Consider the following 17,733-nt stretch of genomic DNA (forward strand, 5'->3'; position numbering starts at 1 on the left):
TGCCAAGGACTGCTTAAATGTTTTTGGAATCTAACACAACAACACCCATTCTTCTTTAGCATCAAAAGTACGTACGAACGAAAAAAAATTCATGAGTAGCTACAAGGCTAGCTATATAATGTAGATGAGATGCATGCTACTTTCTTTAATTTGTGGCAGGGAAAAAAAGAAGCATGCATGCATAGAATAGTGTGAAGCTGCTTATACTTAATTGGAGTACTAGAAAGTCAAGACAACATTGTATTGTATGGAATGGTATGGCTTATTGGTGCTACTAAAGGAAGGAGGGGGAGGGGGCCAAACTTTTTACATGTTAGTGTTTTGGCAATGACTAATTGGCCATGCTTTGATGTTTTGCTAAAATTGTAGTAGTAAGAAAAATGTCTTTGTACTTTGTTGAGATAAGGACTGTGCAGTGTGCAGCGCTTTGGCTTTCTATGTGCTATAATTGTCTGTTTCCTCTTTTTCACTGCATGTGACTAGGCAAACCTTCTCATATACCCCACCCCAGTACTAATTAATTTCTTCACTGAAAAACGTTTTTAAAGAAGTTAATTACATGGCCATCTACTTGTAAAATTAGACGACATTTTTTTTTGAAATTTTTAGTTGAGACAAGAATTAGAATAACTTATTAATGCTTGTTGATGATTCTCCTCCATCACCATCTGACAAATGCACATGAGGCATACAAGTCCAATAGCTGTACTCGAAGTGGTAAGAGTAGTAAAAATTTTATGGTTTAATATTAATCATCCAGAAGTTCACTTGGCTGATTAATTTGGATTGGTGGTGGATAATCCTATTAAACTTTGATTAATGATGGAGGGATTTTCACTTTGATTAGTTAGAGTAATTCTTGCTTCAAATAAGTTTACACCTAGCTCGAATATTGTTGGACATCTATGTATGGATTTGATTAAACGAGAGAGAAGCATATAGTGCAAGGGCGGGCGTAAAATCATTTGTTACTCGAGTAACTTATGTGAAATTTCGAGCTACTTCGTCATGGATTGCCAATCATAAAATTTTTTACCAACACCCAGCGTATATACCATACTAATGATCTATCTTGGATATAGCATTTCTAATCTAATCAAGGTTAAACGATACGCACTCATTTTGTCCCCTGTGTGGTTATGGGTAGTAATTAGTCCCACCTTCTATATGGAATCTCCTTGTTTATCCCATCCAGGTAACCAAACGAAACGACGATTGGTGTAAACATCGTCAGGTGCAGTTAAAGTTTTTCTTATCCATGGCCCCGTGATGCCATATCAGTTGTGACCCATCATTTTCTGGGAAGGACCAAATCATCATGAAAAAAAATGATTTTTCGTCGGTCCATACAACAAGTCTAGGAAATCGATCCAGCAGCATGTAATGAACACAATTAGAAATCTAATAGATCATTTTGGACACAAAAATTCAACCACCATACTTGAATTTATCAACCCCCAACCATAAGTGCCAACAAACCTAAGGTGGAATAGAGCCCTATACAACATCCTTGATAACAATATGTGACTTGGTTTCGTTCTTGCTTCAGCTTCAAAGATATGCTACAAAAGGAAGAAGGATTCGTATCGTAGCCTTGGTAGAGCAACAAGAAGCCTTCTAATCTTCTATCCTAGTCACTTGGTGGATGTTTCTTAATGTCATTAGGTACAGCGGCAGCAAGCTAAGTTAAGAAATCATACTTGTTTCCCCTGAGTTGTTGAAGAGCAGCAGAGCTAGTAGTTACCAACTGAATATGGAATTGTCCACATAATACGAGTAAATATATTGCTTAAAAGCAAGTCAGAAGAAAACAGAAAAGCTATATAGCAATGAACTCAAGATTTTACTTATCAGGGAAATGGCAGTGATTACAAGCGCAAAATTCCTTGGAAATCATTATATTCTGAATTTTCATGTATCAACAGATAAACCTCTTACTTCGAGAGCCAATAGATTATAAGAAACAAAGTGCAAGCTGCAATGACTGCTGATAGAATGAGTGTATCCCTTGATTTCTTCCTTCTGATTGAACCTGCATGGATCAGCAATGATGTCAGCAAGAGATACGTTTAACCAAGACAGTTTCGAAGCAGATATGGTCCCAAAATAGTAGTACCAATTAGACCACGGATGACAGGAAACCTGTCGCCCAGTTGTTTCACTTTTCCTTGAACATCACCAAATAAAGCTCTTTGAGAACCCAAGGCAGCCCTAGTTGTTTGAGCTTGGCTAATCACATCATCAATCTGCACAGAAGGATCAACATGTTTGATAAGAAGTACTAGCATCTCCGCTGGGCACATGAAGTCCTAGCTACAAAGAGAATGAGCTTTTTTCTTATAATCAGTCATGAATCATGATTTCCATTAACCAATAGGATCAAACAATTTTATGAGGATCGGCATAGTTATAGATTCAAGGAAAGCTCTTAGAGAATCATGGAAGAGCAGATTTAAATGACCAGGAGCAACTGTAGAGGGAAAATGCTTTGGAATTCCTAGAAAAGGAACCTAGTTAATGTATGTTGTAGAATGGCTGTCACACTCTCATCTTTATCCAGATAGTCTTATGATGTATCCACATTTTAGTTACTAACCCATCCATAATACTATAAATGCTTATACGATTCTAATAAAAAGATAAGTGACAAAGTTCACTAGAACACGTATATTGATTTAGACCGCAACTGCAGCCATGCTACATTCTACAATATGCAAACACCCGCGAAGAGACAGTGAGCACGTCATTTTTATCACCTAATTCTATCCAGTAACAGAAAAGAAGAGGGAAAGGGCATCACGCCAGGCCATGTCAATGATAGTGTCAACTGGGCCTTACATTCACATGTAATTATTTTTGTTTGTTGCATTCCAGAAATTAATCCACTTCAGGAATTAGCTGTAAATTCAGGAATCAGTAATTATGCTGAAAAAGCGTATAGGTGATCCTTAGAATCTCTGCGGAATCTTACCTTGAACCCAGCAACAACCAGTTCTGATCCTGTGATTAGATTGATAGGCTCCATCTAATTCCTATCCTGAGTATTTAACTCCAAGACCACAAGACTATCTCCTAGCTCTCAAGTGACAAATCCTACCAAGTAAAGCCGACAAGCTCATTCCATGATTAAAAAACTTTTCTTTTATGATGGTGGTGATCAGCTCATTTGCGACCTATTGGCACTTCAACTAATGCAGCAGGCAGCCTACTGAAGCCCGTACAGCACAGGTGTTGCTATATAAACCTACCCAACAAGATTGGAACGTCTGGGCTAAAACACTGAGTGTTGTAGCTGCAATCTGAACCAGGAATTTCCAAATTGTTGCTCCTATATCTCAACCACTCAGTCATCTCCTTGGGGACCGATGGATAGTGAATATCTAAACTATATGTGAGCAGATTATAATACAACTTAGGCCAAAAGCAAAAATCAGTAATATATCGTACTCCCTCCGTCCCATTTTAAGTGGCACCCTTTGACTTGGCATGGTGTTTAAGAAAAGAAAGAAGATTTTTGAAACTTGTAGACTAAAATGATCCTTAAATATTTGTGTGGTTGTAAATAATTTCATTATGGGTACAACAACAACATACCCAGTGTAATCATTTCATTAAGGGTAAAAGGGAAACTTTAAAGTTAAATTTTTTCTAATTATAGTAAGGTGACAGACTGTGACAGAACTCGCAGAAAAACATTCTGAAAGTACCTTTCATTTTGCTGCATATTCCTCACACTTTTAGGTTGTGACTAGCAACCAGCATAATATATTTTTTCATTATAAAAGGCAGCATTCTTCAGTTTCACCCATCCAAAGCATAGTCATAATAAAATGTTACTGGAAAATACTTGAATTAGAACTTCTAAATAAAACCATCCTGCTCAATCTCCAGCTGCAACAGAGCCAAAGTGGCTGTTCTGCCCATATCAAGGCCAGTAACAGAACTAAGCTGAACTTTCTTCTTTAATATTTAGTGTAGTATTTCCAAGGTAAAATGATGATGAACGAGCAAAGGGATCATGCATCAAGTCCACTAAAAAAGAAAACTCACCCAGACAGAAACAAAGAGTGGAACTTATACCAGTGGCGTCATTTTCACATTCTGATATGTCAACTAAACAACAATGTTCAAATAAAGTTTCTTCAGAATAACACAGCTATTACTCTATAAGCTGAAGGACAAGAGGTCAACATGCCCACCAGGTTTTCAGCTCTTTGGGCATTTATCATTTGTTGGAGCTCCTATCTACATTTCACAAGGTAGGATTATGTAAGGGCCATGAAATTCGGAACTACTGCTGTCAAAATCTAGCTTGAGATGCGTCCTGAAGTTAGCTTCACGATAGGTTGTGCGCTTCACCTCAACTAACCTGCGCTTCAATGCATGCACCAAAGCGTTAAGGAGGGTGCCTCATCTTCCATGTGGATTGTCTCGAAGCGAGTAACACCGAGCAATAAATATTTCATCTAATTATAATTACTTCAATCCTTTTGACTATATAATGGTTGTTATGGTCTATAGTTTATTCTTTAATTACATACAGATCTATTTATCATTCCTTCAATTGCCAATTTCTTTATTAAAGAACATACTTTTTTGCACTTAAAAGTCTCAAAGACTTCGGGGCTTGTTTCACCTTTCACCTTTGATAAAACTGTTTGGGAGGATGTCTTTGAGGTTAAATTGTCACTTGAATACTCCATACCAAGATCATCACAAAGGATGAAAGAAAGCAAACTCCGTACAAAAAGAATGATGTCTGTAAAAACTAAAAAGAGCACTTAATCTTACATGAGATATGTTTCCATGTATAGCAGCTCTCTCCCTCAGTATCTGCATTTTGGGGGACATATTCCCTGATGCCTGAATAGATACAAATTTTAGCTTGAGAGGCAATTGAAACTAGCATCTAAAAAAGAATTTCAACAATGAAGTTTTTATTACCTTATACTCACTGATATCATCTCTCACAGAACTAAGAAGTTCAGCATGTTCCCTCATTGAGCTTATATTTCCCTTAATACGCCTAAATTCCTGAAGACAAGATCGTGTGTCAGTCATAAAAATAGTGACTGGCATAGCCAACGAGCGATTCGAACTATTCCAAAGATAGCATGCACTCCAACTGATAGCAGTTCAACATTCTTGAATGACCAAAACTTTGACAGTCCATATTTTGAGCATATCTGACTTTCCTTGGGATCTATGTAAGTACTCTTATTCTTTATATGTGATTAAAGAGTTCAGCCACAATTAGTTCCAATTATTCCCACAAAGAAATTGATACTTGATCGATTAACAAATCCTCACCAATTTACCCTTTTAAGAAGTATTGTATGGGACAGCTAATCTGATAATAATCAGAAGACATTGCTTTCTAAACACATCAGAATTTCCAAGAGCTTAAATGAATTAACTCAGTTAACATGGGCACCAGTTAAATCTGCAGCCAGGCCAGGGAAATGGATAAAATATATTGATTCTAGGAAGGTCTGGAGGACGTGAATTAGGGCAGAAGACTAGGGCCGGTTTGGGTCGCTAGTGTAGGGAATTACTTGGTGGGGGTTTTATTCTTGTTATGATTCCGTGTTCCAGGTTTTATTACGAATCTGTGTGCTTTCCTCTGTTTTCTAATACTTATGGGTGCCGTATTTATGTTATGTAATCTAGTGCTGTGCTTTACTATGAGTTTGTGTGGTATCTCGTGACTTGAGCCGGGGGTCTATCGGAAACAGCCTTTCTACTTCTTTAGAGGTAGAGGTATGGACTGCGTACATCTTACCCCCCCAGACCCCACTAGGTGGGAATACACTGGGTTTGTTGTTGTAGTTCATGTTTTATTTCAAATATTCCATTCCAAACACATGTTGCTTGTTCTTAGTTCCAAAAACGGATTGCAGTCTATGGGATTAGCATAAGCAACAAGAGCAGTGGAATTACTTTTAGAAACTGCACATGAGTAGTCGGGCATACAGAATTCATATTAGTTGAGAATGAAAAAGGCAGGAGAAGATGCATCATCGTCACCAAAGCTGCTGATTATATACTTTCTTTTTCCCACTTCAGAAAGTTACAAATGTTACCATGTTAAAACATTTATCCTGTATCAGTGACTATATTTAACATACTATCACATGGTTGGTAACCTGGGTAAATTCATGAAGTATGTCCCTGTGCCTTGCCAGTTTCTGTGTAACAGAAGTGGTAGGTGCTGCAGATGCCGCACATCTACTCATAGAATCATTTACATCCAGTAGCTTCTCAAGCAATGACTGAATCTCCATTTCCGTGGACTTCCAGGACCTGCTGGATCCTAAAGTTGGCGAACCAGCTTCTGCATAACCTGAATTCAATAAAAACAAGAATCAGAAACCACAGCACAAGCCAAGTTGTTCAACATGTTCAAAAATCAGAAACAAGCCATATTTGCTTCGTTCTTCAAGCATCTTGTCAAAAGTACATATATAGTTCCATATCACGAAAGAAACAGAGAATTAACTTTCTAAATTGGTTTATTTTTTATTCCGTCGTGAAACAGAAAAGAGCATTAAGTCTTAGTCGTGATTCTATGCTTACATTAGGTCATGTTTTGCTAGGAGTCCTTGTAATTTGTTTAGAGGAATGTAGAAAATTTCTAGCCTTAGCGACCGCAAATTACAAAAAAAATTGGACTTAAACGGTTCCAAACAGAGTGATAAAAGATAGTGAGAGTTCATGTGCCGACCCAAACTAGTACGGGAGGGACGAGTAGTTGTTGACCTTTTTTTTTTTTTCCCTGATAAGTAAATTTATTCTTGTTCAGTTCTTGCTAAATACATTTACATGTTTGTTAGGCGAAGCTCAAAACCACAAACCCATGATGGCCTATCTAAGATTAGGGGGGTAATCAGTAGTGTTGAAATTATACTAATATCTTTTTGCATTAGATTTGGTTGTATTGTACTGTTAACTCAGCAATGTGGTAGAAAATCGCAGAATTTATAAATGTTATAAGTTCAAATTATTTCTAGGTAACAATTTCCCCCAATTAATGAGTGAGATAAAATTTTCTTTTCTTTTAGCAGCTTCAAGGATAAGTAATTGTGATCATCTTTTGAATATATACTAGAAAAAAGAAGATGATGAATGAAAATGCGGAATATGACCAGATCAAACTAACGGAAAAACAAACTTATAGGTGAAGAAGACAGAGACATCTACACAGGTAAGTATGCATTAAATTGTAAAAATTCTTTGGATTATGAAACAAGGTGGTAAACATCTTTTCTAGGTTATATTGTTTTCTTGAAAAGATAATGTGTAATAATAAATAGGATTGACAGGATTTATTCAGACTAAAATGCTCGAATAGATCAAGTCTGTAAGAAAAGTAAGGAGAACTAGTACACTTCTGCAAAAGGATTAATAAGGCAATCAAAAACAGAGTTTATTCATAATAGAAGTGTCCACAATGAGGGACAGTTGTGCATTGTATAATAATATGCAGTGACTAGTGAAAATACTTTAGAATCAACCCACAAAGTTATTCAGGTTATTGAAAATATCTTGTAGTATATCTCCTTTAACAAATAAAAAATGGGAAACTTAGGAGTTTGAAACATTTGTCTCGCTCTATAAGAAAAATTCATTTTGATAGATTGAGATAAAACTGATATGACAGGTCATTACAATGTAAACTTTACCTTATAAGAAGAAGAAGTCATGAAAAGGTATAGCATATAGTATCCTGGACGCAGCTCTTTTATAGCACATAAATTTTGACTGGCGTAGTAAATACCAAGTATTCATGTGCTTAGAAATTTCTTACTTGTGCAGTCCAGTGACAAACTGGTGATGTTTGGAGTACTAATTTAAGCTTCTTGTATCAAAAGCTGGTTTTACACTGATGTGAACATACTTAGATTGTCAGTCTAATATTAACAAAGTATACAGATGGCTCTCACAATTCATTCTTTAGATTTACAAATGAGATGAGCAGTGTACTGAACAAATGTGAAAAAAAGCTAGTCCAATGGAAGAAACAACATCTTTTTTTGGGTGGAATGTTGACACTAAAACAGTGTATGGATGGACTTCACATGCATGATGTCCCTCTTATTGATATCTTAGTAAAGATTGTGAAACAGCTGAGTTTTTGTCAAAAAAGTAATACTAATATGAAACAGATCTGATTAATGGTCGCCTGTTATTAAAACTAAGAACGGGTACTTGGTAGAGAACTTAAAGCTTTGAAACAGATCTGATTAATGGTCGCCTGTTATTAAAACTAAGAACGGGTACTTGGTAGAGAACTTAAAGCTTTCACAATAATATCCATGTGTTCAAATGGTTGAGAGAATTCTGTATTGAAATGAAGGAACCATGGAAAAATTCAACAAGGTAACTTGGCAATTCAAAATGGACAGTCAATGATGCACCAAGAATGTAACAACACCTTAATGGTTAGCAGTTTAGAAGCAGGGATGAGGCCGAATGTATTTGAAGAACTCGTAAGAACCGAGGTGGTAAATGGGAGGAAAACAGGGACGTGGCAGGACAAATGCCTGAAAAGGGACCTCTTAAGGAACTTATCCAGATTTCTACAATCAGGTCAACACCAACTAATGAAAGCATAGCTGACTGCTTCAATTGCAGCAACTGGAATCTTCACTTTACAATACCTATTGCTGACTGAATGACCTGGTATTGGTAAGGAACAGGTCAGGTTCTCTGAAGTGGATGGCAAAGAAGGATGGAATTTTCTTAGTTAAATCTAGCAAAGCAGCACGAGAAGGAGCCAATGTGGCCTTGGAAACTGATATGGGAAACTTATGTTCCAAAAAAAGTGGCTGGATTTGGATGTATAGCGCTCAATGAGCCCTGCCCACATGATAATTTCCAAAGGAGTACTGAATTATTGAGCATATGTTACATTTGCCAATCGGAAAGAAATCTCCAGCATTTCAGGTTCATATGGGATATCTGGTATATGTTCTCAACCAATTCGGAGAGTTTGGGTAATGCAACGAAACTTGAAAGGTGCAATTACTAGTTGGAATGGACAAAATATGAGAATATGGAGAAACGAAAGCATGGATAAACATTCTGCTTTTCATTTTGGACATATGGATAGAAGGGAACAATGGATGTCTTGAGGAATGGTTTTCTTATCTTCATCACTTTTAAACTTCAATAATTTATAAAACTTTATTTTAGGTGTAACAAAAAAACTGTAGATACATTAGATCAGATGCATGAAGAACTGAATTCCACAACCACCTTAATTGTAACATGACAGTACATACTTAGCACTAAATTCAATAATAAGCGTTACTTTGCATTTCAGAAAATATTAAGGTGATTATTCACTTCCCTCAATTAGTCAGAGCAGCAGCAGTAACTTCTTGTCTCAAAAAAATCACTTTAGCCATAAATTAAACTTCAACCAATAAAATTGAACAGGAAAAAAGGAAGATCTTAATGATCCAGACTAGAAATTCAATTCATGGACAACAACATAGAATGAGAAACAAAGTATGATACAACGAATCAAGATAGAAACAAAGTACGATACTCTTCCTTTAAAAAATACACACAAACAAAAAGAAGGAGCAAGGCATTGATACAATTGAATCAAGATAGAAGCTTTGCACTTTCTGGACCAAAGCCCAGTTACTAGTTGATACATTAAGCCAAACGAGTAATTTTTCAGAGAACCGACAAGGGATTCTATTAATAACTGGTCGTTTTGATCCTTCAGAACAAATTGATGAATTTAGTAGATTGATTTAGGAGGCCCTAATGTCTATAGATCGAACCTATCTAAATTATACAGTACGATGATTGGCTGTTCACGGCAATGGGATCAATATCAGCAGCTTTACATTTCCGGAACATTTTGACTCAATGAATCAAGATAGAAACTTCACCACTTTCAACCAAACCCCACTAGGAATTCCTTCCAAAATTTGCAAAGTTAGCCATCAAATTAACAATGTAGCACCTTTTGGACCAAAACCACAAACACTCTGATATAATGAATCAAGATAGAATTGTTCACACTATCTAACCAAAACCCATTAACATTTCAACACAACAAATAACAAACTCAAACCTTAAACACTCCAAACCAAAATTCCATAATTATTGAAGCCAAAATGCGAAAAAAAAAAAAGAGCAAGAAATGGAGAATACCTCCTTGGGTGACCCTAGCACCAAGCTTAGCATAAGAAGAGAGCTTAACATCAAGATCACCTTCGATTTTTCGAGCCTCTTTCCGTAACTCTTCCCAGCCAGATTCTTGCAGTATCTCCATACGGATCTGATTCGGATCCGACCCGATCAATTCCTTGTTTGTTACCAATTTGGGGGAATTGGGTTATTGATCTGACAGTTAATTCAGTTATGGATTTATGGTTTATTCCTTTTCCGATTCAACACAAGCCACCATTCACCTTTCTCCTCTACTTTTTACACACTGGATTTTCATCTGCTTGCTTCTCTTCTCAAAGCAGCGGAGAAAATAGTCACTTTAACAATACTTCTCTTATTCACGGACACATAATTGAGATAACAATAAATAATAGGAATAATTTATCATATCAGTCTCTAAATATAATAAATTTAATAATTTAAAAAATGAATCAGATAATTAACCTCATTGTATTTTAATGTCAAGCTTAAAATGACACAAATTTGATTATTTTAATTATATAATTATTATTAAATATTTATTTTTAATAATATGAACAAATAAATATGAAAAGAAGTGCTTATATATTCTTTTTAAAAAATTAATTATATTCTCTTGAAAATACACTTTTAGATGTTCACCATAGATTTTGAAAAGTTTGTCGGCTAAATGTTTATTTGACTATAGAAATTATTTAATTTTTGGGAGATTGATTTTTAAATCCTAAAAATCTGTCTAAAGTCTGTTTATGAATCGAGATAGATTATTATTAATCTTTTCAAAAAAAAAAAAAAAAAATTACTCCAAACTTTTTATCATTACGTTATATTATTTTGCTTGATTTGTATGAATTTATTTTAGATTAGTTTTGCTTGATAGGTATAAAACTTTTAAAAAAATTATAAATTTTTGTCAATATATGAGGTCTCTTATCTCCTACATTGAATAATACATGCTTGTAATTTATAAGTTTTTCTTCTGATTTGTAAATGATTATCAATACATAAGACAGGGGAGGATCTATATAGTAGCTTGAAGGTGCCACGACACCCAAACATCTCGGTAGAAACTCTATATATATAGGTATAGATATGTCAGATTTAGTATAGGTTTAAAGAATGACACCCATAATAACAAGTAGGATCTAGTTCAGATGGCAAAGGACCTAGCATTTTCTTCCGAAATCACGAGTTCGACTTCGATAGTTGACGATATTTTACACAATTATTTTAGAATACGTTTCAAAAAACATTGTGGCTCCTTGGATTTGAATCCTAGACATCTTTCTTTATAAGCATTAAAATATATCAATGAGCCAAGACTAGTACTTTGACAAATAATTAATATGTGGTTTCTTAATCCACTTATTTTTCAACTTATTTTTTCAAAAGCACCTTTAATATTTTTGATGAGAAATATATTTTTAATTAATAAATATTAAAAACACTTTTGAAAAATAATTAGTGTTAATCAAGTGTTTTTAAGTGTATTTTTCTCAGAAGTATTTTTTTAGGGAAAAAATTATTTTTAAAATTTCTGAAAATTTCCAAAACACTTGTTTTTTCTTAAAAAGACTTGATCAAAACATCTCTTTTTTTTTTTTTTTAGAAATAAGAATTTTTAGAAGCAACGGGCTATTAGTCTTTTCTCCTACGTAAATATGATGCTACTGTTCATAGAACGTGGCACCCAGAACCTCAAAATTCAGGATCTGCCTCTGACGTGATGAGGTCTCTCATATCCTACTAGTGGATTTTCATAGATAATTATAATTTGACGACCTACGGTATCTAATTAAATACATTATTAATAATTTTTATCAAAAAATTCGTGTTATGATTTTAAAACAATATATTATCTTGGTTATTATATAAAAAAGTTAGTTTGTGCTATGAGATTGTGTTTGTGATAATAATAATGATCGTCATCAACGAAAGTTCTGCATAATATGAGATGATAAGTATATTTGTTTGGCGAAATTGATAACTTTTTGATAGTTTTTAGAACTTAAAAGAAGTCATGTTCCATATTAATGTGAAATGGGATTTACCAAGTGTTATGGTGAAGCACATTTTGTAACTTCAAATCCAATTTTATCCAAATATAATATTTCAAAAATATTTGAGAATCTATAACTTAAAGGCTAGGTTATATAGTATGAACATTTTCACTCCTAATGTATATAAGAGTAGTTAGTTTTCGTTTTTCTTTCCATTAGGGTGTGTTTGGTAAGAACAAAAATATTTTTCATAAGAGATATTTTCTAAAAAAAAATATTTTTTTCGAGGAAATACATCTCTCTCTCCTATAGTTATTTATGAAATGTTCTCCTTTAAATAATCTTACATCTTTGCAGCACATTAAAAGGAAGAAAAAATAAGGTCAAGAAAGTAGATGCATCATGCATGTTACTTGTATTTGTTGTGCTCCGAAGGGAGGCCTTCAACTAATTTTTTTATTTATTTTTTAAATAGTATGATGTACTAAAATTTTCGACCTGATCATAAGGGTCTATTGTATGCATTCTTATTTTGCATTTTTGTAAGAGGTTGTACCCAAGGCCTTCAATCGGCCGCTATGGTGAAATTGGTAGACATTCTGCTCTTAAGAAGCAGTGCTCGGTTCGAATCCGAGTGACGACATACCGTCTTCTTAAAAAGATAATAAATCTTATAATAAATTCAATTTTTTGATTTTTCATGAAGGGATTCTTATTTATTTATTTTTAAAGATTTTTATGATATTTTCAATCTTAGAGCATAAGTCATATTTTCTTTTCGATCGCTTTAACTATAATTACAATTCACTTGATAATCTTTTTAGTCGATGAAATATCGAACTATCTACCTTGGACGAATAAAAATTGAGATTTTTAATGGTCCGCTCTTCTTTCCTCGTGATCAAAGCTGCCCCAAAAGTTGGTATTCCTTCTCAGTGGACACTAACCTTCAATTAATATGGGCTTTAATTGGACACCGGAAGAGGATTCTAACCTTCAATTAATATTGGCTTTAATTGGACACAGAACGTGATTGTGTAGGGAATGGGCCTAATTAGGATCTCATATTTCAAAATGGGCCTCATTGCATTGTCATCTATGACATTTAACAGGGTCAAGCCTCAATGGTATTTTGTTGGAATGTCACTTAAAACTCTCATTCAAAATCAAGGAAGAGACTATTTGTTGTTAGGGGAAAGGACAAGAACAGCCACTTGGCTAAAACAATTGCCGTCGAGTGGCCATCGATTTTTAAATTTCAAAATATAGCCATTTAAGCCTTTTTTTTGCTACTATCTTCATTTATTTTTTTTTGGCTGCAAATATCACAATCCAGTGATTCTGTTTAAGCTATCCTCTTGTTTATCTATAACGCCGTTACTCAACGGTTGATTTGAATCATAAAGATTTTAAAGTTTGCTAGCTTCAAAATAAGTTGTGCAGTTTTAAGCTTTAAAAAAAAAAAGCTATTCTTCTAATTGGTGTAGTTTTTCTAACAATCAAATACGATTTTATAACATTGTAATTGTTGCTCTTCTTTTTTATCAATCAAATACAATATTTGGTATCAAATACACGAATCTTTGATATCAAATACAAATACATATTTTATACAATGATTGTATAAAAGTGTATCAATGCGGTATCAAAGTGTATCAATGTAGTAAAAGTGTATCAATTGGGTATAGAGACTGCATGCGACCGGCAGGCCAAATGGCTAAAAACCAGAATTAAATTGGGCCGACTGGCTTCAATTGTCTAACTTTTACATGGGTTGGCCATTTCTTTTCAAAATGGTCAGCTAATGTCCTTTTCCCTTGTTATTATTCGAAGGACAATCTTATTATTTTTAAAAGGAATTGAGAATTATGTTGTTCATTTATTGTCAAACGATCCTTAGAAAATGTTAATTTTAATTTAATTCAAATAACAGAGGTAAAAGCTTCGCAACAATATTATTTTCGTTTATATTGGCCTTGAATTATAAGAAATTCTACTACACAAATTTCTCAGATAAACTCATATGCATAAGACTTTAAGGTTAACTACAAATACATTTGTATAGTGTCTCATCTCCTCGTACACAAAGAATTAATGTTTAAAAGAATGAAATAAATAAGAAATGTGAATGACAATCACTTTCAAATTTCAATATAATGGACATTTCCTTCCCATTTTTGTCCACTAGGAGGACAGAAACAAGTATAATTTGTGTTACATTTATATATCTGGTTAGTAACTTTAGTATAGGAATGGACAAAAAAAGACATAAACTTTGAAATTGTACGAAAAGTTAAATAGTAGTAGTAGAAGTTTGCAGTTACTTGACGGCTTCAAATGCCATTAGAAAACTTTGAAATTGTTCTCCATTTTAACTTATACCTTATTAAGAAATGCTTCGATTCTCTACTTTGTAATTTCTTTTCTCATTTTCCTCGCTCTTACCTCCATTTCTTTTAAAGAAAAAAATAATAATCATAAACTAGCATTAAAATTGAATTGATTACAAGATGTAAAATCCATACTTAACTATCTACAGAAGTATCTGCTTATTCGGAAATATCAAGTGTCAAAGTGTGAATATTATAAAATAAAAACAAAGCAGACGTGCTATATCCGAGACATTCAAAATATAATAAATATCGTAAATACGAATGTCGTAAAGATTGCAAACTGAATGAGACAAAGATATGACACCAATATGTAAAATAATCATCTTTTAAATAGAGCTATTATATGAAAGCAGGAAGAAAAAAGATTGATGTAATACACAATGACTACATCTTTCCAAGTCACCTCTACCCACTTTACCTTACTTATTTTCTTATATTAATCATGCAGTATCTACTATTTTTTAGTTGGCGAGAGTGTATGGAGTAAAAAATCAGTACTATCATTTTGCGGGTAAACAGATTTTTTTACTTATTAAGAGCTACAGACTGCAACAGAAATATTATGAGTTATGACATTAAGTTAATACTGGCCACTTGTTAATTATTTATAAAATTTATCAAGCAATATATTGTAGGTTAAAAATGTAATACTTTAAATTAATTCCTCGTTTATTTTAAATGAAAAGCCTAAATAGTAGTCTTACATATAACTAAATTCATTATTTAACATTTAAACGACTAGTATATCTAGCATGGTAAGAGTATGGAACTTTCTTGGCAGCCCATTTGGATTGGAAAGGTTTAATTTAGTCAGCCTCCTCTTATTTGGTGGCCTCGCTGCTTCTTTATTACTTATATATATCTATGTTTGTAATATTATTATAGGTCTTACTAGTATTAGGAGCAACCTGGAGTGGTATTAGTTGTCAGTAGGAGTCAAATGTATAAGTTGGAATTAAATTTGGACAGATCTCAATTAATTAAAAAAAAATAACTTAGTAAGAATTGGATAGCTGAGTTATGACCCGATTTTCAGCCGATTTCATCTTAATCCAATTTTAAAATGAACTGACTTAAACTAATCAAAGTAAATTATGTTAGTAATAAAATAAGGAAAACGTACGTGGATTAACTAACAATGGGCCGTAATTATCTCTTTCAACTTCACTTTCTCTTAATTACCTCATGTAGCCTAGATATACGCTTAAGTTTTCCTTAATTACTTTTTGTAGCCTACACACTTTTAATAGTTGTATTTTCGAGTAAATACACTAACGATACTAGCATTCTAGTTGTTGGTTCGATGATTGGTGCGACATCATTAAGTGGGTTTGTTGTCTTCCGGTGTTGGTTCCGGTGAGAGCTTTGATGGAGAGAAGACGGATTGGTTATTGTGGATGGTTAAAACGGAGAGGAGAAAGGTAAATAACGAAGGAGAAATGGGTGGAAGGTGGTGGTCGGGCTATTGTGGTGGTTGAAGGTTGTGTTCCGGCGATGGTAGGAGGTTGTATTTCAGATGGTCGGACAAATCTGAAAAATGACATGATCTTTGGAAAGATTTGAAAAACGACATGGCTAAAACTTCAGTTAGATCTACATTGTTTGTATTTGTATTTGTATAAAACTATTTTGTATTTGTATTTATAGTTGACTATCATTTATATTTTTTAATAATTGTAAGGGAACGATTGCTTCTCTTTATACAAATAATTATTTTTATATTCATTAATACGAGTTGTATTTATTGATAAAAATAAATAGAAAAAATTCGTATTTTTATACAAATACATATTGTTTCATTTGTTATATATTGTATTTTTTATACAAATATAATATGTATTTCTATTTGTAATTGTATTTGTATCAAGTGATACTTATTTATATATAAATACAATGATAATTTTATCATATAAATACAAACGGTATATCTGTATCAAATGATACATTGTATATTTTAGACTCAAGAAAATACAATTAATGTATTTTATTTTTGGTAAACACAATTAATGTATTTACTTGTTTGTATACAAATATAAATGATAAATTGTACATATTCACAGTTAAACTATCCAAATACTAATGATAAATTTATTTAAAATATACTATTCGATACCAAAAAAAAATAAAATAAAAAGGAAAAGACGAGAAAGAGAGAACAAAAAATATAAAAATAAAAACAAAATACAAAAAAAACTGATGAAAAAAGATCGAAAAAATAGTATAAATTGTACGGGTTACCCTTTTTTTTGGTATCTTTTTATCAAATGATATAACTACAAATGTATCATATACAAAACAATTGCATACAGTTGATACATCGACTAAATTTTAGAATCATTTAAGCGAATACAATCAATTAAATTTTATTGTATTTATATTTTATATCAAATACAATCAGTTACATGCAGTTAATCTATGGGGAAAGGACACGGGTTGACCATTTTGAAAAGAAATGGTCAGCCCTTTTAAAGTTGGGCATGGGTAGCCAGTCGGCCAATTTAATACCCCTAAATAGCCATTGGCCCAAAACTATTCCTTACATATTAAACGTTCCAAAACTTATCTCTTACACATTAAAGACCCCTTTCAACGGCTAGTTACTGAACTTTCTCAAATTTTGTTCTCTTTGCTTCATAAATCTGTGTTTTTTAGTGATTCTTGCATTGTATGGACATGAAAAAGAAAATGGATGGTAAAGGCAAGCTTAAATTAGTTGGTAAAGGGGTCAATTTTGACCCCAAATTTACTGTTAAAGATGATGACTTTACCGAATCTTCATATATGTTGTTGCAGTTGAAGGACTGTGTTAGTCCTTTAAACGTGAACAAGAAGAAAATTGATAGAATAGAGACTCAATCAAAGAGCAGATCTATGTCGGAAAGTCCTTCTTCATCTCATAGGATGACTCGGTCACAAAGTCAGAGGCTTTTAGGTGCATGCAAAGATGAAGAAAAGGATATTTCAAAAGGAAAGGAGAAGGTTGATGAACGTGTGTTTGTTAGTGCGAAGGAAAAAAAGAAACGAAATAGGAAAAAAATGGTGAAGATGCTGTCACACCCCTTTTTCACACTCGAGAGGAGTCGAGGTCGAAGAATTTTTCCAATTAAAGTGACAGTATTGAATAGGGATTAGTTTATTTACAGAGTCGCCACTTGGATTTGAGTTATGGT

The 17,733-nt window shown here is 33.4% G+C and overlaps 1 protein-coding gene across 3 annotated transcripts; it reads right to left on the reverse strand.

Annotated features, from left to right (window-relative positions):
• Positions 1-1,316: 1,316 nt before the first annotated feature.
• Positions 1,317-10,623, reverse strand: LOC107845670 (Golgi SNAP receptor complex member 1-2). Of its 3 annotated transcripts, none has more exons than XM_016690100.2 (7): positions 10,174-10,559; positions 6,147-6,343; positions 4,945-5,034; positions 4,792-4,863; positions 2,117-2,246; positions 1,939-2,032; positions 1,317-1,709 (listed from the first exon to the last, which is right to left on the reverse strand). In XM_016690100.2, the coding sequence occupies exons 1-7, from the start codon at positions 10,292-10,294 to the stop codon at positions 1,682-1,684; spliced, it is 732 nt and encodes a 243-aa protein (XP_016545586.1). In that variant the 5' UTR covers positions 10,295-10,559; the 3' UTR covers positions 1,317-1,681. The 3 variants fall into 3 exon arrangements, with proteins under 3 accessions (XP_016545586.1, XP_047250328.1, XP_016545597.1); XM_047394372.1 differs by having other exon boundaries at positions 1,317-1,747; XM_016690111.2 differs by lacking the exon at positions 1,317-1,709 and having other exon boundaries at positions 1,825-2,032; positions 10,174-10,623.
• Positions 10,624-17,733: the final 7,110 nt, after the last annotated feature.

This window comes from Capsicum annuum, chromosome 8, assembly GCF_002878395.1.
Source record: "Capsicum annuum cultivar UCD-10X-F1 chromosome 8, UCD10Xv1.1, whole genome shotgun sequence".
NCBI classification, from domain to species: Eukaryota; Viridiplantae; Streptophyta; class Magnoliopsida; order Solanales; family Solanaceae; genus Capsicum; species Capsicum annuum.

Bases quoted from the DNA above. Each gene is read 5' to 3' on its own strand.
- LOC107845670 (XM_016690100.2), bottom strand. From the start codon at position 10,294: ATGGAGATACTGCAAGAATCTGGCTGGGAAGAGTTACGGAAAGAGGCT. The intron at 6,344-10,173 runs GTATTCTCCATT...TATTGAATTCAG, and splicing joins TGCTAGGGTCACCCAAGGAG to GTTATGCAGAAGCTGGTTCG. The intron at 2,033-2,116 runs GTACTACTATTT...TGATCCATGCAG, and splicing joins TGTCATCCGTGGTCTAATTG to GTTCAATCAGAAGGAAGAAA.